The sequence below is a fragment of the Orbicella franksi genome, chromosome 9, assembly GCF_964199315.1.
Source record: "Orbicella franksi chromosome 9, jaOrbFran1.1, whole genome shotgun sequence".
Classification (NCBI taxonomy): Eukaryota; Metazoa; Cnidaria; class Anthozoa; order Scleractinia; family Merulinidae; genus Orbicella; species Orbicella franksi.
Window position 1 is genome coordinate 9950565 of NC_138153.1, and position 25000 is coordinate 9975564.

At 37.1% G+C, this 25000-nt stretch overlaps 4 protein-coding genes across 4 annotated transcripts in view; 3 read left to right on the top strand and 1 right to left on the bottom strand.

Annotated features, from left to right (window-relative positions):
- Window positions 1-25000, bottom strand: part of LOC145498382 (uncharacterized) — a 397197-nt gene that overhangs the window by 99067 nt on the left and 273130 nt on the right. The window lies entirely within an intron of this gene.
- LOC145497214 (QRFP-like peptide receptor) lies at window positions 6659-9660 on the top strand. The gene has a single exon (XM_081477024.1). It carries the CDS (start codon window positions 7532-7534, stop codon window positions 8576-8578), a length of 1047 nt encoding a protein of 348 aa, XP_081333150.1. The 5' UTR covers window positions 6659-7531; the 3' UTR covers window positions 8579-9660.
- LOC145498276 (substance-K receptor-like) lies at window positions 10393-12751 on the top strand. Its single transcript, XM_081478178.1, has 2 exons — window positions 10393-11084; window positions 11319-12751. The coding sequence occupies exon 2, from the start codon at window positions 11356-11358 to the stop codon at window positions 12406-12408; it is 1053 nt and encodes a 350-aa protein (XP_081334304.1). The 5' UTR covers window positions 10393-11084; window positions 11319-11355; the 3' UTR covers window positions 12409-12751.
- LOC145498449 (uncharacterized) lies at window positions 14209-18697 on the top strand. The gene is made up of 5 exons (XM_081478381.1): window positions 14209-14270; window positions 14673-14799; window positions 16351-16357; window positions 16875-17087; window positions 18462-18697. The coding sequence occupies exons 1-5, from the start codon at window positions 14209-14211 to the stop codon at window positions 18695-18697; spliced, it is 645 nt and encodes a 214-aa protein (XP_081334507.1).

The window sequence follows — 25000 nt, forward strand, 5'->3', positions numbered from 1 at the left end:
GATAGTCGATGATAGCTTTTCCAAAATTTAGTTTTATAGTTGAATTTTCGGCTGCTGCCACTATACGTTTGACTTTATTTGGTACAATTTTCTCTTAAAGAAAAAATTAAGGGTTTTTTTAGCAGGTGGTATTATTGCTAGGGTAATTTTATCGTGTCACGAAAATGATACCAACTTGTTCACCTATGATTAGGAAGTTTTTTGACACCATGATTGTAGCATTAACTGAGAAGAAGTGGTAATAAAGACACATCAAAATCTGCGTCTTAGAAAGTGCTGGAAACTGTTTTGAGCCACCTTAAGTCATTTCTTAAAAAGTTCTTATTTTACAGGCGGTTTTAAAAAGCTTTCTATTGTGTCATATAACTGGGACTTGTTCTATAATATTACTTGGATTTTTTTCCTTTACAGTCTGTAAACCACACTGAGTCATTGTTAATTACTTTAACGAGAAACTTTACTGTTACAGTGTTGTGTGCATTAATATCTTAACATAACACTGATGTTTTACTTATCCCCTAGCTGTGGTGTTTTTTACTTTAGCAGCTGCATTAACAACCAGAATGTGTCGACCTTCGTTTCCCGCGATTTTGGTTTCGAATAATGAAGCGCTAAGTAGTCAGTTTTTGTCCTTTACTATTTGCAATCAATATCATTCATGAAAGGTATATAGGTAGTTAGGCACACTCTCACTTGATTTCAGGTGGTGTCGTGAGCTGTTAGATCATACTGGGTTGTTGTAATACTAGCTAATACTCCTTAACTTAATCGTGTTTTCTTAAAACAGAAATTCTAGGCGATGCTTTCATGGGGTCAAATTTAGGAGGTTTAAGGTTCTCTCATGCTCTCATTAACTCTCTTAACAGACATCCGTGACTGGATAGCAAGACGCTCGCTAAGTATGAACCAATTCTTTGTTAAAATTAATAGTGAAAACTGATCAAACTCAAGACTTCGAGAACCAGCCGCAAAAGCCTCATCACGAGAAATCTACCAATAGAATTATAATTAATGATATCACAAACAGTTTTTCACTTGACTGTTAAATTGGCCGCCGCCATCCGTCGATCTTCGAATCATTATAAGGCCCCGTGGATTGTGATTAGAGTGATCATTAATTTACACACATGATTTTATGGATATCGGCGTACTGCTACTATTGTTTAAGATCGCGTAAATAGGCCATTTTCGTGTTATCGATATTGAACTGGAACCCCCTTGCAGGTGGGGCTAATGCGGGGCGTTTTTCAAATGCAAATGATTTACTGAATCTTTTTTCTGATATTCCCCCCGCATAAGCCTCCATGGTAAACTAGTTCCAGTCCTATAACGAGAATACGAATATGGCCTATTGACTGGCTATATATATTATTATAACACTTTGCCGCTCTGTGTTTGAATCAAAACTCCAGCATATTGAGCCGGAGTAGCTCGTCTACTTTTGGCATGACGTAGCATAAGATTACAGGAAGATTCGCAATTCTTTTATGTTTATCCAGATGGAACTTAATATTCAAAATGAAATGCGTAATTTGTCATTGACACTACAGGGTTGAGCTACCTGCTCTTCAAAAATCCTTTTCTTTTCACAAATCAGTGCTCAGGAAACCTAGAAAACAACTCTTTGACAGCATTTTTTTTGAATATTTTTATCAAACCGTTATCTTCACTTATCGCTCATGATCATTAACAAAACTTATCTGAGCTGCAGTTTACGATTAGTGTTCGACTCAGTTCTTGTTTGACATCGTAACTACTCTCAGAGTATGCATTAACGCCTAAGAGGCCACAACGTAGTCACACCAAACATTCAATATAAAGTTCATGCCATACACCCTATAGCTATTGAGCAGTTTTGTTTGTTAATTATTCATGTGCAGAGCTAGAAAGGTTTCATAATTAAGTTTTTTGACAGATGGAAGACTGCATCTGACTTTCAAAGCTGGAACTCTTGTTGACCCCCGATAAATGTGGCATTGACATATACGAGGGACAAAATCACAAGTCGCGCTCAGATAAGGAAATGTAGGGAAAAGTAATTATAAAAACGATCAGCCGCTCAAGTGCGGCGATATTTTAAGGGAACGTTTCGCTGCATTCTTCTGTTCTGAATTTTTGGTGGCTTCAGTCCACCTTAATCAGAGTTACAATGTTGAGGTTTGTTCGTTCGTTTCGCTGTTGGTTTTAGGTAACATGTCCTTGCTACCTGTTATCACTTGTGTAAGCATTGTGATTTTCTCCCAGCTTCATTTTCCCCTGCTTAATGATTCTGAGATAAAATGTTTTTTCCACACAATTCGTGACATAAAAACTAGAAATAATTATCAATTGAACGTCCTCTAGATAAATAAATCCAATATTGCCTTTATGATATTTACCTTGTTAGGGTACAAGGTAAATATTTTCAATCATTATCAGACAGCAAACGAAAACATAGTTCATATTGATAACTTAGCTAGTACGTACAGGAAAGAAGCTTTCAAGTATGACTTAGCTTATTGAAAGAAACTACTTTAACTCTTTCAACTCCATAATTATATAACTCCTTAGATTATTGATTAAGTAGGGTAAAAGCTTTGCATGACTAGTATATATCCCCGGTGTTTTTAAAGTCTTCTATTAAGCCTTTGTTTCCAATTTCCACACGCCAAAAGATTGATCATAATTTGTTTACAACTTAAAGTTGATGATTTCTATATGCCGCTGTTATGTAATTCGAAAACACTGGTCTTTTTTGTATATTGTTTATTGTAACTAACAATGTCTTTCAAATTTTCGCTCCAAATTAGTCCATAATTCATCTGGAAAAAAATTGTGCCTCCAGGGCTTCAAGGAGACTAGAACACGCCAAGATCATGCAATAGTGTTTACAAAGAGTTCATACGTAGACCATGCGCTGGCTGTTACTCAGAACAAATCACTTTTTTGCAGGGCTTGTAACGAACATCTAAATAGTCGTTCTGAAAAAAATTGAGCAATATTTCGTTTCGTATGGCCTCAAGCTACCAACCAAAGTTCATCCTACTATTGTGCTTGCATGCACCATAAATAAAACATATTCCATTGGCTGAATAAATATCATAGCGAGAAGGGAATAATTTTGCAGGCTCAAAAATTAAGGAGGTGAGTAAGACAGACAGTTTTAACTCAAAGTGTATGTGGCGATGAAATATTTCCATTAGCTACAACGTAGAAGCTGAAATAGATAAGGGAAATAGTTAAAGAAAATGAGTAATACTCTGACATAAGATTTGAACTTTCGAATAATTATTCAAGTAAATATTTGCACGTTCTATATAGAAGTTTTCTTTCACTTATTTTTGATATTAACGTGTAATAGATGAGATCAACAACCGCTCATGTAGACAGTGTAGTAGTATAGCATATATTGAATAATGTAATGGTAGCGAACTCGTTCAGGCCAAATAGGTTACGTTTGCAGAAGATTACGTTGTTTCAGTGTCATGACAGTCTAAGGTCTTCTGTTGCACCAAAAGATATTTTTTCATATGACAAAAAAAGAAAAAGGCAAAGTAAAGCAGTGTTTCAGACCGCCATCCATCGATTCATGAAAAAAATAAAAAAATAAATAAGAAATACATAACATACGCGTAATATGCCGTCAGTAAGTTCGCTTTGTGAGTAGTCATGTTTCTCCATACCAAGGAGCTATAGTTTGAAGAGCCACTGCCTGTAAATATGGAAAATCCTATGACAGGACCAAAAATTCGATTTATTTTGTCGAAAAGACCCTTTTGGTGAACTATTTTCTAAAATATTCTGGAGAAATATGTGAAATCTAGGAAAGTTAGAAATACTGGTCTATCCACTATTGGAGTTTGTGAATGTGTGTGTGTGTGTTTTTTTTTGTTTTTGTTTTTTTTCTTTTTTCTTTTTTACAGTCCGAAAAGGTGGCATTTTTTCTAAACAATTTAAGTCCTACAATAAATTTCTTATCAATATAGCTTGCTCGTGACCGTAATGGCTCTCGGTCTTTTTTGAACTGTCAAGACCTCGGGCGGATATTCTCTAAGTATCGCCCTCGCACTCGGCTAATACGATATACGTAATCATCGTCATATAAGCGGGGACTAAAGTAATGGTGCAAGTTGGCGAATATATGTGTAGCCATTCAAAGCTTTCAACCAGCGTCAAACATCAGCGAAAACAATCACGTAAAGAAGCTATTACAATGTGAGTGTTGCCAATTATCTGTTATTATTTCTCCCAACTTTATTTCCCCCCACTTAATGATTCTAAGATAAAATGTTTTCTCTACGCAATTCGTGACATAAAAAGTAGAAATAATTATTAAGCGTCTTCTAGAATAAATGAAGCCAATATTGCCTTTATGATATTTATCTTGTTAGGGTACAAGGTAAACGTTTTCAATGTTATGAGAGGGGGACATCGGGGGGTTCTGAACACCGCAACACCGCAAAAAAAAAAAAAAAAATTAACGAACACCGCATCACGCCAAGAAAGTCAACGAAACACCATCACCGCATGCGTATTTTTAGCGCCATGATTCGTTCATCTACACTTAAAATAGTATAAACACATTGTTTCTGTCCTCGCTCCTCCACGTGTCTACCGAACACTGAGCTCTGGGTGGCAGAGGTCGAGTTACTTGTCAAGTTACGTATAAATGAAAACAACTTCGGATTGGCAGCCGAAGCATATTGAAGATTGACTAGAAAGTGATAGTCTGTATTTTTTTTTTTTTTAAATTATTAACCTCAATGGTACGTATATGTCATAAATTAGCTTCGATTAACGAAGCTTACATGCTAAATTTAGGTCAAATTTAGGTTTGAGAAAGGTAAATCAAAAACTCCAGCACTGGAAACAATTTCATTTCACCGAACACCGCAGCGTGAAAAACACAAACATCGCACACCGTAGGGTTTGAGATCACCGCAACACCGCAAGTTGACATTTTATTCACCGCATCACCGCATTAAAAAACATCAACATCGCAACACCGCAAATTCCCATGTCCCCCTCTTATGAGACAGCAACAGATAAAACAGATAACATAGTTCATATTAAAAACTTAGTACGTACGGGAGTACGGGAAAGAACCTTCAAGTATGACTTAGCTTATCGAAAGAAAGTGCTTCAACTCTTTCAACCCCATCATATATACATAACTCCTTAGATTATTGATTAAGGACATTCACGATAATTGTTTCTGCGCATCCTTACTGCGCACGCAAATTCACACGCCACGTCATGCATCGATGAGCACGCTAAGTAATGAAATGAACAATGATAGGGCAGATGGCCATGCCTATAACTTTGCCCGGATTTTACGATCTTGGACGTTCGGTTATCCCATTTTTCTCTTGATAGATAATTTTCTCTATCGATTTTCTACGTTTAGCGAAAAAATGAAGAAAATCTATCGATTAGAAGTTTGAATTTTTTTGCAAAATGTACCATCGACTTCCGTTCTTTTTAGCTCTTCGTTTATCTGTGCAACGATTTCAAATGCCTTTTAAAGGGTTAAGTTTTGCGAAAACATTGGCAACATTTGGAATTATTTACGCAACACACCCACTTCTATAAAATATGGCTAATATTGTTTGCCTCCGTTGGTTCACCTTCGATATTTTTAACTATAAACTCCTGTCGACCATGCTGAATTACGTGCGCCAATGTTTTCAAAATCAGGGAAGTTTTCCACACGCTTTATCTCTGAAACGAATTCGGTGACCCAAATTTTTTTTTCTTTTCTTTTTGTTTTTTTTGCACTTCTGACACAAGTAACTTATTATCTGACTGCAGTATAAATTTTAAAAAAATGGAAAATTTTCGCACGAACGTCCTTAAGTAGAACAAACACCTTTGCATGGCTAGTATCCCGGGTGTTTTTAAAGTCATCTATTAAGTCCTTGTTTCCTATTTTCACACGCCAAAGATTAATCATAATAATTTGTTTACAACTTAAAGTTGATCATTCCTATTTGCTGCTGTTATGTAATTTGAAGACAGTGGTCTTTTTTGAATATTGTTATTATATTGCAACTAACAATGTCTTTCAAATTTTCGCTCGAAATTAGTCCATAATTTATCTGGAAAGAAATTGTGCCTCCAGGCCTTCAAGGAGACTAGAACACGCTAAAATCATGCAATATTGCTTACAAAGAGTTCATACGTAGACCACTTGCTAGTTCTTATACTGAGAACAAATTACTTTTTTTCTTGCAGGGTTTGTAACGAACATCTAAATAGTCATTGGGAAATACTTATACTTATTTCGTTTCGTATCGCCTCAAGCTACCAAGCTAAGTTCATCCTACACATGCATGCATCATAAACAAAACATATTCCATTGGCTGAATAAATATCAGTTGAAAACGAGGAGGGAGTAATTTTGCAGGCACAAAAACCTAGCCCATGGTCTAAAAATTAAAGAGGTGAGTAAGACAGACAGTTTTACCTCAAAGTGTATGTAACGATGAAATATTTCCATTAGCTACAATGTAGAAGCTGAAATAGATAAGGGAAATAGTTAAAGAAAATGAGTAACACTCTGACAACAATTTGAACTCTGATAATTATTCAAGTAAATATTTGCACGTTCTTTATAGAAGTTTTCTTTCACTTATTTTTGATATTACTGAGTAATAGATCAGATCAACAACCTCTCATGTAGACAGTGTAGTAGTATAGTATATATTGAACAATGTAATGGTTTGTGAACTCGTTCAGGCCAAATAGGTTACGTTTGCAGAAGATTACGTTGTTTCAGTGTCATGACAGTCTAAGGACTTCTATTGCACCAAAAGATATTTGTTTATATGACAAAAAAGGCAAAGGAACGTAGTGTTTCAGACCCCCGTCTATCGATTCATGAAAAAAATAAAGAAAGAAAAAAGAAATACATAACATACGTTTAATATGCCGTTACTTAGTTCGCTTTGCGAGTAGTCATGTTTCTCCATACCAAGGAGCTATAGTTTGAAGAGCCACTGCCTGTAAATATGGAAAATCCTGTCACAGAACCAAAAATTCGATTTTTTTTTTTATTTCGTCGAAAAGACCCTTTTGGTGAACTATTTTCTGAAATATTCTAGAGCAATTCAGGAAATCTAGGAAAGTTCGAATTCTGGTCTATCCTCTATTGGAGTTTGTGATGCGTGTTTTTTTTTTTTTTTTTTTTTTTTTTTTTTTTTTCAATCCGTAAAGGCGGCATTTTTCCTAAACAATTTAAGTCGTACAATAAATTTCTCATCAATAAAGCTTGCTCGTGACCGTACTGGCCCGTATCGCCCTCGCAGTTGGTTAATAGGCTATATGTAATCATCGTCATGTAAACGGCGACTAAAGAAATGGTACAAGCTGGCGAATGTATATATAGCTATTCAAAGCTTTCAACGGGCGTCAAAAGTCATCAGAAAACAATCACGGAAAGAAGCTATTACATTGTGGAGTGTTGCCAATTATCTGTTATAATTCATTTCTTGACTGGTACATATATATCTTCCTGCAGGTAATCACTCATCGAAAAAGCTTAAAAGAAATCATGAACATGGAAAACTACACTAACATCAGCTCCGATGGTCAACCTATCTGCCGATACGCTGTTTCCATTTTTTACACGACCGCCATGGCCATAATCAGCTTAGTGGCTCTCATTGGAAACATACTGGTGATTGAAACAGTCTACAGAACTCCAAGTCTTAGAACAAGTACAAACTTTTATTACGTCAACATGGCCGTTTCTGATTTTCTCGCCTGTGTTACTACCTGGCCGCTGTACCTCACTGACGAGACCATAACATACAATGGAAGTCTTCTTCAAGGCTCTCTTGCGTCTTTTGAATGTAAAGTAGCGATATTTTTTAGAATGGTATCGGGAATAGTATCCGTTCTAAGCCTGGTATTGATCGCTACAGACAGGTTCGTCGCTACTGTGTTCCCCTTGAAAGCCGCGTTCATCGCAGGGAAACTAAGGGTAGCTTTAATACTTGGAACATGGGTGATCTCGATGGCGTATTGCACCCCCATGTTCTACTACTTCAAGACAGTAACGGTTGGTCAAGAAAAAGTCTGCAAATTTGAATGGGATGGCTTTGCTCTCATTATCTTTTACACGACTGGTCTGGTCTTGTTCGAAGTTTTGCCATTTATTGCCATCATTGTTCTTTACTCTCGCATCATGCGCGTTTTGCGAGAAAGGCTGAACCCAGCATGCAATACAAGAAGCAGTGACTCGCAACTAAAAAGGAATCAACAGAGCCAAAACATCATGAAGATATTTAAATCCATTGTTGTTATGTTATTTACCTGGTCTTCCCTGTTTTTCGCATATTTGGTTCTTAAAATGTTTTCCCCTGGCCTTTTTATCAAGGACAAGTGTCGGCTGATGGAAGGGTTTTCTTTTTATCTGATTCCTCTGCTCAGCACAGCATCCAATCCTGTAATTTTATTTGCTTTTAGCACAAATTTTCGTCATACTTTAACTAATCGGTGTCCTTTTGAGTTGAGCAAAATCTGTTCCTGCTTTAAAAGAAAACCGATAGCGCCACGGCAACAAGATGAAACTCTACCAAAAACTAGTATCATATAAGAACACGGCGCATGACATGTCGAAATGAATATTCTCGTTACATGAATGTTAGAATGTCCAAGAGCTGCCTCCATCCACGGTAACAATAGGATAGAGATATTAAGACATATAATTTAACAATCCGAGTGGTTTATGGTACCCTCCTCGGGGCAAATACTAAACGCTTTGTGAAATGATGCTTAGATTTTTTGGATTGGTCAGATCTGGAATTGGTCTAAAAATGTCGTTCACACCATTTACATTGATATCCATAGTTAATACCAACGCCTCATTTCAGAGATGTATTTAACAATATAGCTCCACAAGCGCGAGTTTCAGATTGGCTCACATATACTATAATGGCTAATCTAAGCAAATGAAAGCTCTTGAATTGCATTATCCCAAGATCAAACTAAATGGCTAAACTACAGAATACAGGGGCACTTTTAAACGACCACCAAATGAGCAGGCTCGTTTGGCTCGTTTGCTTCTTTTGTCATCCATTGCCGAGCCAAACGAGCCACTAAATATATAGACTTAGGACTTAATGCATATATAGATTATTCTTCGTTCTTTCATTCACTGCCGAGCCAAACGAGCCAAACGAGCCATTAAAAATATAGACCTAGGACTTAAAGCATATACAGATTATTCTTCTTTCTTTTATCTACTGCAAATTAATCAAGCCAAACGAGCCACTGAACGAGCCGCTGTATATATTCACCTTCAAAAGCGGCCCTGTATTGTGTAGTCGCTCCCCAACTTTTAATAATATGTATTATAACCTGTTTGTAATTAGAATTTTACCGATTTAAAATTAAATGTATGCTATGTTAAATTTCCATAGATTAACATAAGACGCAAAGCTTCAATGTAAATAAGCGATAGCTTCATGAATTTTTTCGCGTAAAAAAGTGTTTGATTTTGATTTGATTATTTAGCTAAATGCTGTAAAAAACGGATACACATTTGAACGCGTTTTATTGCTGACTTATAAATGCCATAATAAAATGCTAACGTTGCATAAAAGTGTTCCCAAAAATTCATGCTTAGTGTTAGTCTGGTTTTTTCTTAGCACAGTTTTATTGCTTAAGCGTTGTGTATCTACTTTTTTACGATAAAGACAAATCAATGCAAATTCCATCGAAGAGAGTTCTGCTTTTTGAGTTCGCATTTTACAAACTCAGTTACTTTGAGCATACAATGTTTATAGCAGGTGATCACAAACAATGGTGTTTCTCATTTGTTATAGCTGGCAAAAATATAATCAACAATTCCTTGATTCCTTGAGTGCGGATTTTCCACACAATAGAAGTTCAAAAACCCGGTCGGAATTGGATAAACAGGTTAATACACCAAAACACGAGAATCCGTGTTTCTACTGATCCCCCGTACAATCCCGAGAAACATTGGGGTAAATTGTGATGAAAAAATCATAAAAATCGATGCTGATTAAGTATAGACTAAATGAATTATTAGTAGTACAAAAAGACAAAAAAGGGCCACCACTCTATTGCTTATGGCCTATATTGCTTTCATATCTTCTGCAAATGATGATTATTCCACGTTCCAGGTATAATTTATAAGGTCAACACTTTTAAGTTAAAACAAACTATCAGCGAAAGACCACAAAAACTTAAATCGCGGAAAATTATAAAATATTTATAACAAGTATTAAAATCATGGCTCAATTAAGTATATCTTTTCTCTCTCTCGCTCTCTCTGTTTTTTATTTATTTATTTATTTATTTATTTATTTATTTAAAGGAAAGCCCAAAGATAAAATCGATTCAAGCATTAAAAGCCGTACCCTGCTTGATCAGTATCATGACTGCATTACGTACGGTTGCAAAAATCTTCCAATTCTAATTCCTCGTTTAATTTATAAACGTCGGACATTGATAGCTGTTTTCTTGGGATGACAGTTTTGTATTAGTCCTTAGCTTTATGAAGTTTTAAGGTGAGCACTAGAATACGCTACAGAAGCTATTACTATTTTCACTGATTTCCCTAAGTTGGAAAATTTGCAATTTCTTCAATGCCTTCAAATAATATGGTATAGGAAGCGCCCTTGACAGTATTAACTGAAATTTCCTGTCACCTCTCAGTTACAATTAATTATAAGGTTTCAGTTTGATCGTGTCTTCTGTAAGTTCCAAAACAAAACCGTTATCAAACATTTTCCGATAGATAGGGGATTTCAAAGTGAATTATATTGGTAAAATTTTAATGCTATGCTTATAAAATTTTAAACGAGCAACAGCTGTGTTTGATAATGCGAATTAAGGACTCTGAGATCACGCAGTACTGTTTACCAAGTGTTGTGATTTGTAGACAGTATTGAACAGTAAGTACAGTTTGGCTTGATATAAACACTTTTATATCAACCTGACCATCATATTATATCTTCTACTTTGTAAAAGGGTCAAGTTATTGAGCTATTTTACCATCGCCCCGAAACTGTTGGCTGCACACAATCGAAGGCAATCAGTTTAAGAGCGAAAACAAGCTTTTAGTTTACACAAAGGTACGTAAAATTGGTTTTTCGGAATCGGTTCGGCCTTTTTAAATCATTCTTCAAATAACTGAACCAAAAATTAAAGGAGAAGTTTTTCCCACGCATATTCAAGAAAACGGCTGAAACATTGTCATCTACTGACTCCTTATTCGAAGCTGCAAAGGAAAAATCTATGTATTTGTTAAGGAGGCATGTAGCATTATCGATTTAATAATATTATTGCTCTTATTCACTGTGTTGTAGCTGAACCAAAACTGAGAAGGTAAAGAAGACCATCATCATGAACTACTTCAATCAAACCAATCCTTATGATTCTGCGTTGTGCCCTCACGCCGTTTCCGTTTTCTTTACAACGGCCATGGCTATAATCAGCTTAGCAGGTCTCATAGGAAACTTTTTGGTGATCTCAGTTTACAAAACTCCAAGTCTGAGGACAAGCACCAACTATTACTACGTCAACATGGCGGTGTCCGATTTTATTGCCAGTTTTGCCATCTGGCCGCTGTACCTCACTGATGAGATCATAACAAGCAGTGGAAGTCTTCTTCAAGAGCCTCTGGCAACTGCTGCATGCAAAGTAGGAGCGTATTTCAGACTGGTATCGACCATAGTGTCTATCTTAAGCCTGGTGTTGATTGCTTTTAACAGATTCGTGGCTATCGTATTTCCTTTGAAGGCACCTATGGTTACACCCAAATCAAGGACAGCTTCACTCCTTGCCACATGGTTGATATCGATTGCGTTCTCTTTCCCGGCGACGTACCATTCCAGTGTACAAAAGGTCGGTCATGAAACATTCTGCAGATTCGTGTGGAATGAGTTGGCGAGTACGATCTACTTTGTAACTGGCCTAACGTTGTTTACTGTCTCACCAGTGATTATTATTATTGTTCTTTATCTCCGTATCGTGCGGTCTTTGAGAAGAAGAGCGCAACCGCAGAACAATACAAGAGACAGCAGCCTCCAAAGAAAGAGAAGCAGACAGAACCAAAATGTAATGAAAATATTCAAATCCGTTGTTATTGCATATTTCGTTACCTATTCTTTTTATTGTGTATACTTTATCCTCAAAATCACGGTCCCTGAACTTTCTTACAAAGACAGCTGCAAGTTAATTTTGGGTTTTACCTATTTAGTGTTGCCATCGCTAAGCACGGCAATTAATCCAGTAATTTTATTTGCATTTAGCAGTAATTTTCGCCAAGCTCTGCGTATGCTTAATCTGTTTTCTTTCCGTTTTGCACTGAATTCGGTTCACGTTGTAAGCACATCAGTGCAAGAACGAGATGAGTTCACACCAAATCAAGCCAAATCTAGTCAGACGCAGTGTTGAATATACAAAGGTAAAAATGGTTAAATCTTATGCCCTGCCTACACTAGCGTTAAATAAGTTTCAGAATGATGGCTGACGGCTCGAAAATAGTTCTTCCATTTAAAGGAGCTCAGTCACGGTATTTTGAGTTATTTTGGCCACGTACAAAATTCACTTGAAATCGAACGAAACCTGAAATTAGCTGTTTGCTAAGATAGAAAAACACCAAAGAGATAATGATAAACCACGAAAAAAGAAGGATAGCTATAAGGATGGAGAAGATTAACATGGATTACAATTGGCAAACTTGAGAAGTTTAGTCCAAACTTTTCAAGATGTGGAAACTATGATGCAGCTTCTTTCAGGTGACTATGAATTGAAATCTCTCTGAAAGCTTGCATGACGACACACATGGTAATTATGTCACATTTGTCCACCCATCTTCCAAAGCTCACAACTTCCATTCAACCGTGTTCTTTTTTGTTACTTTGATCACCAACATGGGCACCTCTCCTTTATTTCAGTCCCTAAAGATTGATTAAATGCAACTCTAATAGGCCTAGTCTCAAGTTTGTTTCTAAGGCTGTCAAACCTTCTTTTATGGAAGCGCGTGAGGGCGTTAACAAGTGCCTGTTCGGCAGTTTGCTTAATATCCTTGATTTCTTTTTGGAAAGTACTATCAGGCGCAATATTGGCCTTTGCAAAGTACTGCAATGATTTCGGACATGTCCGATTGTTTAAATGTCTTTCCAGTTTAAGGATAGAATCCTTAAACTCTCCACTGAGCTGGCTCAGTGGAGAGTTTCATTTACTCCACTTAACATGAATGGGATTCAAACCCATTCGAACATGCATTTGCCAGCTGAGTGGAGAGTTTCACACGCTCCACTTAAATTGAACGGGATTCAAACCCATTCGAAGATGTAATTTTAAGCCGGGTCAGTGAAGAGTTTCAATCGTTCCTCTTAATTATAACATGAAGGGGATTCAAACCCATTCGAAAATGCATTAGCTAGCTAATTGAAGAGTTCCACACGCTCCAGTTAAATTGAACTGGATTCAAACCCATTCGAATATGCATTCCCCAGCTGGGTGGAGAGTTTCGCGCGTTCCAGTTAGTGGTTGTTTACTTTCACGTCCCGAGGTAAGGTTGTTCGATGAACTCGGTGCTTCCGTACCATTTGTTCGAAACCACGCCACGCACGTAGCACGAGTACCATGCGTCCATCCTTTGGAAACATGAGTCCAGACGGTCGCAATAATGTGGTTCATGAATTCTGACTGGGTCAGTACTCATCGCAGATGATTCCTTCTCAGCTGAACCAGAGGATTGTGGCTGTTTTCAAGCAGGGGTTGCATACTGTCGTGCTCTTTCGCGCGTGAGCGAAAACACGTTGTAACTTTTAAAAAAATAAATTACTTACAGCACTTAGCATTAGACCGCGAAAGAAATGTACCTTTGATATCCGTGATGGAGAAAGGATGGGATGTAGGTGGTAAAGATAGCGACATCAATAATGTTTAGCCATAACGGATTTAATTTAAAATTTGCTGTAAGGGAGGGAGAGAGAGAGAGAGAATATTGCCTAAGAGTCAAGAGATAGAATACCTCTGAAGACGGAGACATCAATTGTTTAAAGCCAGTCTGAATTTAGTTGAACGTTACGCCGCGTGTTCTATTAGCTTTGCGATTCTTTATCCTTTTTGCGGAAATGATAAAAATACAGGAATAATTAGGATTTTTCACCGATAGTTTGATATCTTTTTTTCGAGAGACGCGAAGGAAAGTGTTTCCCAGGTTGATGAAGGACTGGATACCACATGAAAGGTGACAATGAGAGGATGCTGGATGCTGAGGATGAGTTGTCAAAACTTTCACGAAGGTGAGAATCGGTTATCGAATTGTGGAAGCCTACATACAGCGGCAACTCATCTGTCAGAAGACAAATCTGACATAGATACCAAGAGAATAAAAAAATATATTTAAAGTGGCTAATCACACAATCCCGTACGCGCGTTTCACTTAATTCTACAAAGTTTGGCCAAGCGAGGGAGTTAAGGCCGGGGACATGGGAATGACAAAGAGACACTTTACATCACGTAACATAACAAAGATTTTAAGCCGCTGGCCACTTTTACTAGCGTGTCAAAGATGGCGTGAATGACACGGAGCGCGACACACGAATGCAGAAGAACGCCGTGAAATGGTTCGTTTATCGTTAATTTTTTCGGTCGACGAGCTTGTTTAGTGTAATGCTGACAATATTATTATTTTTTATCAACAGGATATTCGATCGTTTTTCAGTCCCAAAGGAAAAACTTCAAAACCAGGGGCTTCAAAGGTTGCATGAGGATAAGCGCGGGAAAGACTCAAGTGCGAAGCCTGCATCGAAGGGCCGTGCGAAAAGCAAGGTAAGAATTTTTTGGGGTTTCCGTCAGTGGAGACGGTTGAATGGATTCTAAACTATGAGTAAGTTCAGTTAATTAATAAGCTGGGGATTCAAAGAGTGTAATCACGTTTTGATGAGTAGAGTAAATATCTTTTTCTTCTCGCTTGGAAATTTGCATTTCTGTTTTATTTTATAAGCTTACCAGTATTCCACTCCCACCCCCACCCGCTATAGAGAGGTTACCTGTGGACCCTTTGAAAAGGAAATTTTTGCAAACAGGCAGATGTCCAGTTAAAGAATTTGGGAAGAAAGAAAACAACCAAACAAACAAACAAACAAACAAACAAAAAAGAACAACAAAACAACAACAACCCCCGTCAGATCAATTATAGAGTCCTTATTTCTTTCCTTACTTCCAAGACTTTCACACCCAACATCCCCCCCCCCCCCCCTGCTGTCCTCCTCAGCCCTACAATTGTCTATCTCTACCAAGATATTGTTTCAGAAAGTATGTGCACCTCCCCCTGCTGGTCTGAGAAGGGTTGTTGGTTTGAACTCCTTTACCTACTCGAGAAATAGTTGTTTACTTTAAAACTGGGCATTTGAGACCAACTCCTGCTCTCTCTGACATATTTCTTTAGATCGCATGGGATACATAGGTATGGATCAGATGGAGTTTAAGAAAACCACAAAGGGCACTTGAATGCCACTGAACAAATGGTCTGGATAGTAGCAGACATGTTAAAATTTTGAGAAACCTTTCGGGTTTGCCACTTTGCTAAATGTTATTGTAACAGCATTGATATCAAGTTAGTTTTCTCATCATTCAAAATCAGTAACATGTTTGGTGTGAAAGATCTTTTGGAATTTAACAATGTGTTCGATCTCCAGTTTCCAGATAGTTTTGACAGCAAGAAACAAACTAATTTGGTAAAAAAATTAAAAACAATATCTGGCTGAAACAATTAAAAAATTACACGCTTTCGACTGCCTGAACTGCAGTCTTTGATGGGTAAAATGTTGATGACAAGAAGCGAAGAAAAATGAAAAAAATTGAATAAAAATGTGTGAAATTGCAAAATAATAAAAATACAAATACTTATGATTGTTTGTTAAAAAGAATGTTATATTGTCCAGATAGTGGACATGGAGATTCATAATTACTATCATTTTTGTTATTTGCAATTTCACGCATTTTCATTCAATCTTGAGTGAGTCTGGCAAGTTTTCTACAATAAAAACAGTTACATGTACTTGACTGTGTTTTACAAGTACTTACAACTGTAGTTACAACTCAATGCTTACATACACATACCTTAATTTGAGGTGAATGTACATTAGAGCTACATGTATACCTTGGAAGCACTCCATTAACACAAGCACTATGCTGTTATGAGCTTTTCTTTGTCCTGAACAAATCTTAGTCAATTTCTTTTTTGGCCAAGTAATGGTCAAAATTAATGTTATTTGACTGCATTTACAGGGAGAGGAAAACTGCATAGAGGGACTGACATTAATTTTGTTATTACTGGAGTGCTGGAAAGTATTGAGAGAGATGACGCTGCAGATTTGATTCAGAGGTATGATGGCAAGGTGACTCAGTCAATGAGCAAGAAAACAAGTTATAATGTGGTGGGACAGGGTGCTGGTGAGAGCAAACTTTCTAAGGTAAAGGAGAGTCTTGTAAAGGATCTTTTACATTTTATTGTACCTACTGAACATAGTCAGATAGTCCCATGCCAAAAAAGTATGTATACTGACACAAGCAAAAAGAAAAAAAACGTTCGTAATAATAAAGTATCACCCTGTTGAAGCTAACTGCCTGTGATACATGTAGATGGTGGAGAAAGTTTGTACAGGTTCAGTGTATTTTGTTAAATTTTTTGTTTGTTTGTTGTTTTGAGGCTGAGCGGTGCTTTACAACACAGCTAGATGATGAACTAGTCAAGACAAAAGTTGTAAATAGTAATAATGCGGTCCCAAATTAAACACAATGTTTTTCATTTCAGTTGGCACTGCATTATTACTATTTACAACTTTTGAACTGTTAACTGTGCCACGCAGCAACTGATCCTTTTGGATTACAAATATTTATAGTCAAGGCAAAACCAGTCAAGACAAAACCAGGGAAGAAGATCAACTATGAACCTTTCAACAAGGAAAAGAAGTCAAAGAAAAAAGAAAAAACTGGAGAAGCTGAAAAACTGAGCCAAGGAAAAGAACAGTTTGAAGGGGAATCATCGCAGCCTAGTGAACGATCTGTGTCATCTCCTGCCACACAGACCCCTACATCATCACCTGCGTCAAAAGGTAAGTTGTGATGTTGCAAAAAATACCTATACCCCTCCTGCTGAGAATTTTTTAAGATTTGACCCCCCCCCCCCCCCAAATTGGATTCTCCCAGGAAATTCTAGTTTTGCTGTGCACTTTCCTCTCAAAAAGTATTGGCTTTTGAGAACCCCTTCCCCTTGGAATTTCCAATGGACCACACATTGCATTTTCATGGATCATCACATCCAGCTGTCTGTCAAAATACTTATTTTTAATCAACAACATAACACTTCTTATTATATGGCTAGCTCCGTGAGCGGGCAAGATGGAGCTATCTTGCCCGCCTGGGACTACCCGCCGTGTCCCGCAAGAAAAATTTCCCTGAAAGCCACATAATAAATCCTTTATTGACCAAGCTTGTGCAGTCAAGATGGCTGGATATTGGCCTCGTTCTTTTTTTGCGAGTTTATTGACCTCGACTGCGTCTCGGTCCATAAACTCGCAAAAAAAAGAACTTGACCAATATCCAGCCATCTTGACCTCACACTTGGTCAATAACCCATATGTCTAACACATACAGGCCGTCTTTTTAATTTACAGTACATGTACGTGTATTTCTCAAAATGTTAGTGGTACATGTATGCATGTATTAAATAACAATGTGGGTAATTTCCATGACAACATCAATTGTCACAGAAGAATAAATTTGAGAAATTATGGGATTTGGTGCCATTTTTGAACGGAGCGTCCTTAAAAAAGGGTCCTTGCCAAAAATTGCCTCTTAATTGTAATTCCCAGCCGAAATATAAAGGATGAAAATTTGGTACTGCCCCATATAAATCTCTCTAATTGCAGTCAGTTCTAAACTGAAGGAACTGAAACAAATTTTGAAGGGTTTGTATGGGATGCTATCAAACTTTGATTCTTTATATCTCTATCGGGAATTGCAATTCAGAGCTAATTTTTGGGATGAGGGCATCTTTTAGGATCCTTTATTAGAATATGACATCATATCCCATAATTTCAAAAATTTTATTTTTGTGATGTCATCACTTTAGGACTCTATAACCTACAGTTTATGTACTCTTGAGATAAAGTACATTTATTAAGCAGTACAACTGTACATGTATGCCTTTACTGATGGTTGCTGTGGTTTCATGTCATTGGCTTGAGGAGACATGTAGTTTATAAATGCCAATTTCTGATGCAAATTTTGCCATGACAATGTGACTAAGTATTGATAACAAACTTGTGCATCAACAGTGATGATGATTATGATGATGATCACAAGTTGTTTGATGACCATACAGCATAATTTACAGTTCAACAGATAATGATATAAATTAAGATAAATATTACAATGTGATCTGATGGATTGTGATTCTTCTTTGCTGTGCAAATTCATTTTTCAAGAAAGATCAAGATGTTTCATTCAGACTGAGCAGCTCTCCTGTCCGGCTTCCTCGAGGGAGCCGGACGAAACAATAACTGCAACACTTGTGTGTGAGGAACTTGGCTTCAGCTACATTGAAATGAATGCTAGTGATACAAGAAACAAGAAGACACACATCAATCAGTCATTAAGCAATCAAAAAATGGATGGTTTCCTACCTGGTAAAAGTGCATGTCCATTTATTTTTGTTGTATAGTTGACAGGGCAAGCATGTTAACTTGATATAAAGTTAAACATGAGAAGAGAAACTTCATTAATTATTTCCAAGTAACTATGTGTTACTTTGTTGGTGATTTCATTTGAATAATTTTGAATAAGAAGACTAATGTAATTTTACAAAGGTTGAGAAGATTTCTGAAGATTCTTGAAAACATTGCGAGGATTATCTGTAGGTCATTTGATCTTTCTGATTAATTTCCACAACATTCCAAAAACTGCTGCAAATTTCTGAGAAATCAAATAAGGAACTGAGTAGCTTGTTTTCCACACAACATGTGTCAATGCATTTTTTTCCTCCGGACAGCACATCTTCAAGCAAGTTTTCTATGAAACTGGATTACATTCCTCATTTCAGGAAAGTTCTTACTAGACCCCTCGTGAATCAGGTACCGGTACATTATGGTTGAATGGTTGTGATTATCACACTGACATGTTTAATGTTGGTGTAACTTGAATCTTGCAATGGTGTAAAACTACAGACTTGTTTGAAAACAGAAAGAACCTATAGAGACCAGAAAGAACCTATAAAAATAGCTCTATAAAGTTGAAGCAAGTTATGAATCAAAGTTAGATTCTTGTGCCAACAGAATGTTCAATAAAGGAATGTAATAATTAATTTCTGCAACTGTCGTTGTTAAAGCAGAGGGACCGAGAAAGGTGAAAGATTTCAAAACAATCCTTACCCATGACGGCAACTTAAAGCCATTATAATAGACTTTTGAAAAACAAAACTTTCAGTGATTTCCAGTGACTGCTTTAGTCGTCACAAATTGAATGACTAAGAGTGTGGCATTTGCACAGGACATTTAAGCAAGGTTGAAAGACATGTATCCTGCCTATGGTGGTGGTGACTGAGAGGGGAGGAACACCACTTTTCTCTTATTGATAGCTGCATACATGTAGGTGGAGGTTCTTTTCATTGAATTTGTTCCTTCAAATCGATTTTTTTGCATTTTAAAGAGAAGTTGCAATGTTTACATTGTATTTTCTCATCCTGAAGTACTTTGTTCTCCAACTCATATTATGTTTAAATTCTATAGTCAAGGTTACGTGTGCTCAGTATTAGAGTGTAGCCTCTTTAACTGCAACTAGCTAACTGTACTTACTTGAGACAAAATTGCACAGCTATTGATCAGCCTCTGGGTGACCAATTTTGTTGACAGGTATTGAAATATTTTATCTTGGCAGGAATCAGAAGACATCAGTTCTGGGGTGTCTTAGGTTATGAAAGTGATGGAGGGGTATGACTTGACAAAAGAGGACTGGAATTCTATCATAGAGGTTGGCCAGTTTTAGGAAAAGAGAGATCCTGGTGCTTCTATTCCATCAAAGGTTTGTGCCTGCAGGTCTCGGGAAAGTTTGTTGATGGAAAATTTGAGCTCATCAAAAGACAGCTGTGGGCTACTTTAATGCTCAGGCTTTTGAACTCCGGGTCAACAGTTTGGTTTAAGGCCTTAGTCAGGGTCATTTTGCTGTGGTCTTGCACGAGACACTTATCCTCACAGTACCTCTCTTCAAATGGGTACCTGACAAATTTCATAGAGATTCATGTAAGGAGGATTAGCACTCCATCCAGTGGGAGTGTAACCTTATTCCTAGAAACATCACATGACAAAAACTGGGATGGGCTTTGGTGTGTTATGTTGCTATAAATTGATTAAATCATGATTTATGAGCTATAGACTCACACTATACACTTAATGACAGGTCCTGCGCAAAGTGGCTTGTTCTGCTCTTCCAGGAAACTAACGTAATGTATATTTCCTGAAACGAAGTCAATGCAGAAATGCTAGGGAAAACAAGAGCTGATGTCCATGACTAACTATCTTGCTGAGTGACCTGTCGTTAAGTGTTTTGTTATACAGCAGGACCAGAAGTACCAGCGACAAGGAAAAAGAACAAATGATAGGAAACAGACAGCAACTGCAACTGCAACAAAAACGAAAACGAAAACAACAACAGAAGCAGAAACAGAAACAGCAGCAGCAACCTTAACAACCAAGACAGTTAGAACAATAGCAACAATAGCGACAACAAGAACTGCATGTACCACAAGGGCAACAGTAACAAGCAAGATAACTGAAGACAAATCTCAAGGGTTTTTCAGTTTTACTGTCCCTTTTTACATTATGTTTGGTCCAATCTTTAAACGACCCTGAAAGGTACATTAACAATAACAATAAAATAACAACAAAAAACATCTGAAACAACAGCAACAAACAAAGAACAGCAACAAAGTAAACTCTTATAGATCCAACTAAACTACTCTGCATTCCACAAAGAAGTCTGATTCCCTCAAAGTGTTTCCCCAAAAATACTTCTTGTAGGTTAGAGCAGCTTTTACGCGGACTTAAATGTACAACAAGGAAACGGCGCATGACACCTTACGCCATTCATGCAGCAGCAAAGAAGGAGGGGTGGGGCAGAGGACAGCCAGACAATGGAGGAAGAGAGCTATGTGCTTAAAGAATCTGAACAGCACGTGGAAAATAAAGATAAAGATGATGATATTGAAAATTGTGCCATGATCAAGGCAACAAAGAGAAGGGGAAGAGGAGGAAAAGCAAAGGAAGGTACCTCAACAGAAGCGCCCACAGCTAACGGAAAAGTGAAAGGAAAAAATAAGAAATGAATGAAAATAATTGCAAGAACCACTGGCATTGAAGCAATCATATGACTGATAATAAACTGAAGCCCATTGGCAGCGTGTGACAAAATGGAAAGTAGACATAATGGAGAGTGGAAAATCATTATATTTTTGCACTGTGCAACTATCATCAAGTGATTCCTGCACAAGTGCTCAATCATTGAACACAAGTTAATTATCTGCAAAGAAACCCATAAAGAATATGCAGGAAAAAGTTTCCACCCCATGCATTTAATCTATCTCGCCTTTCACTGAATACTACATGTAAGTGGCCGATTTTTTGTGTAAAAGAGTAACCTTGTAACACAAGTTGCTTACCATCTGTGTGTCTTCCACATACATGTAGCAACGTGTTTGATCTCAGAAACCCCAAAGCAAAGCAACAACTAGAAACAGTTCTGTCTTGACAACGAGTGACTTGATAAACACTTAAGATGTACTTTGCAGCCAACCTTACATGTAAGGTCTGCTGACACTAAAAAGGTTCTGTAAACAACCTCTGACAAAACATAACTAAGAACATGAATGTGGTAAAGGAAACAAGGAAGACGAGTCTATTATAAAAGCTCGTTTCTGTAGTCACAATTCTTTCACTACTGTCAGCAGTGAAGCAAAATGAGAGTAATTGTGTACTACATATAACATGTGCATCAGCAAACAGTTATTATTTCCGATATCTGTTGTGTTCATGTCGGTATGGAAACTGGGTGTGGTGGCTAATACAGAAATGAGAACACCGCAATTTAAAGTACATGTAGTAAAAAAAGTGTTATCACCAACAAATCACACTCACTCGCTCATTCTCTTTGTCCCGACTGTTGGAACATGAGGCCATAAACGGCCAACAAATCAATAAGGGTAATTTCATCCATACCTAGCACAAATTAGTAAAAGTAATAATTTTTGACACCAAAATATAATTAGGGGTAAACTATTTCCGCTTAAGGCGGGGATACACCCAAAAATCAGGCCATTTTTAAAACAATTTTCACATGTAAGATATTATTCCAAACTATAGCAAACTATATATTTATAGAAAGCTTATGAGCCAAAAATTGTGAAAAAGAATGTTTGATGCCCCAAAAGCTTATTGTAAGCTGATACCAAACAGTTAATTGTACCACCTGCTGGGTGATACCAAGGCTTACTTGAGAAAAGATATCTCCTGCTAGAATGAATGAAATTGAATGATTTTTGCTTCATTTTAAAAAAGACAAACTGCTTACTGTTTTAAGCATAGAGATTTCTGAAATAATAAAAACACGAGAAATGATGGCTCATCAAATTTGATACAAAAAATCCAAGATATGTTTTACATCATAACTTCAAGCACATGCATCATATGAAAAATCTCTATGCTTAAAACAAACAACTTATTGAAAACAACAAATCCTGAAAATTTTAGCTCAATTGAATAAATCCTTCTCAAGATATCTTTTCTAGAAGGCGAAAATAACTCGTTTTGAGAAAACGAGCTTTAAACTTACAGTAACAGTACTTGTCAAAATAAAACTTCAATACCATAAGATTCGAAATTTCGAAAACTTCGAATTTCTTTCAGAATTTCTTTCAGAATTTTGGGTGAAGTCCCGCCTTAAGAATCAATATGCAAAATATTTACTGCCGACAACAACAAATCAATAATGGTAACAGATCAATAAGAGTAATCTTGATCATTACCACCAACCAATCAGCATGGGTAATCTTGGGTAATGGGTAGTGCCCATAATGATAATATTAGTAATTTACTGCCAACAAATAAATTTTGGTAATCTTTACCACCACTCGATTAATATCAGTAAACTTATGGCAAACTTACAAGTCATGTATCAATAATAGTAATCTTGACCACAAAAGTCGAGGGAAATATTTGCCACCAACCAATCATTAAGGTTAATCTTTCCCACCAATCTATCGGTAAGGATACATGTAATCTTTAACACCAACCAATCAACAAGGGTAATACAAGTATTTACCACAAACAGATGATTGAGTGTAATCTTTACCACCGACCGATTGATAAAAGTAATCGTCAACCGATCAATAATGGAAACTTTTACCACCAACTGATCAGTAAGGGTAATCTTTATCCCCAACTGATCAATAAAGGTAACTTTTACCGCCACCCGATCAAAAAAGGTATTCTACCACAAACCGATCAATAAAGGGAATCTTTACCACCAACCGGTCAATAAAGGTAATCTTTACCACCAACCGGTCAATAAAGGTAATCTTTACCACCAGCCGATCAGTAAAGGTGATCTTACTACCAACCGATCAGTAATGGTAATCTTGACCACCAAGTAATCAATAAGGGTAACTTTACCACCAACCGATCAATAAAGGTAATCTTTACCACCAACTGATCAATAAGGGTACTCTTTACCACCAACCGATTAATAAAGGTAACCTCTACCACCAACCAATCAACAAGAGTAACTTTACCACCAACCGACAATAAAGGTAATCTTCAACGCCAACCAATCAATAAAAGTAATCTTTACCACCAACTGATCAATAAAGGTAATCTTTAATCCCTACCCATCAACAAAGGTAATCTTTACCACCAGCCACTTAGCAAGGGTAATCTTTACCACCAACTGGTCAATAAAGGTAATCTTTACCACCAACTGGTCAATAAAGGTAATCTTCACAACCAATCGATCGATAAGGGCAACTTTACCACCAACTGATCAATAAGGGTAATCTTTACCACCAACTGATCAATAAAGGTAATCTTTACCACCAACTGATCAATAAGGGTAATCTTTAACACCAACCGGTCAATAAAGGTAATCTTTACCACCAGCCAATCAATAAAGGTAATCCTCAATCCCTACCCTTCAATAAAGGTAATCTTTACTACTAACTGACCTATAAGGGTACCTTTACCACCAACCGACAATAAAGGTGACCTTCAAAACCAGCCGATCAATAAGGGCAACTTTACCACCAACTGATCAATAAGGGTAATCTTTACCACCAGCCAATCAATAAGAGTAATCTTTACCACTAGCCAATCAAGAAAGGTAGATTTACCACTACCCAATCCAAAACGGTACTCTACCACCGACCAATCAATAAGGGCAACTTAACCACATCACCAAACAATCAATAAGGGTATTTTTTTTTACCTCCAACTGATCAGTAAAGGTAGCTTTACCACCACCCAATCAAAAGAGGTACTCTACCACCAACCAAACAATAAGGGTAACTTTACCACCAACAGATCAATAGAGGTAATCTTGACAACCAACCAATCAATAAACGTAATCTTTGCCTTTACCACCAGCCAATCAATAAGGGTAGTCTTTACCACCAACTGATCAATAAGGGTAATCGTTAACACCAACCGATCAATAAGATGCTGTTTGTAGAATCCGTAGAATGAACTCACGACAGCTCAACACAACACATGTTGAATCAACATGGCGACCCTTGAAAGCACGAGGTCCCAGCATACATTGCAAGCAAAGAACACGCATAACAAATACATATATAGGCATAACGGTACACCTCCCTTCCTAGTACAATCGAGTGAACTGATTAACAAAGATAATCATGTCTGCAAGCATTGTTCTCTCCTTGAGGGTTATTTGATGGTAAACATAAACTATTACCTAACACTTTGCA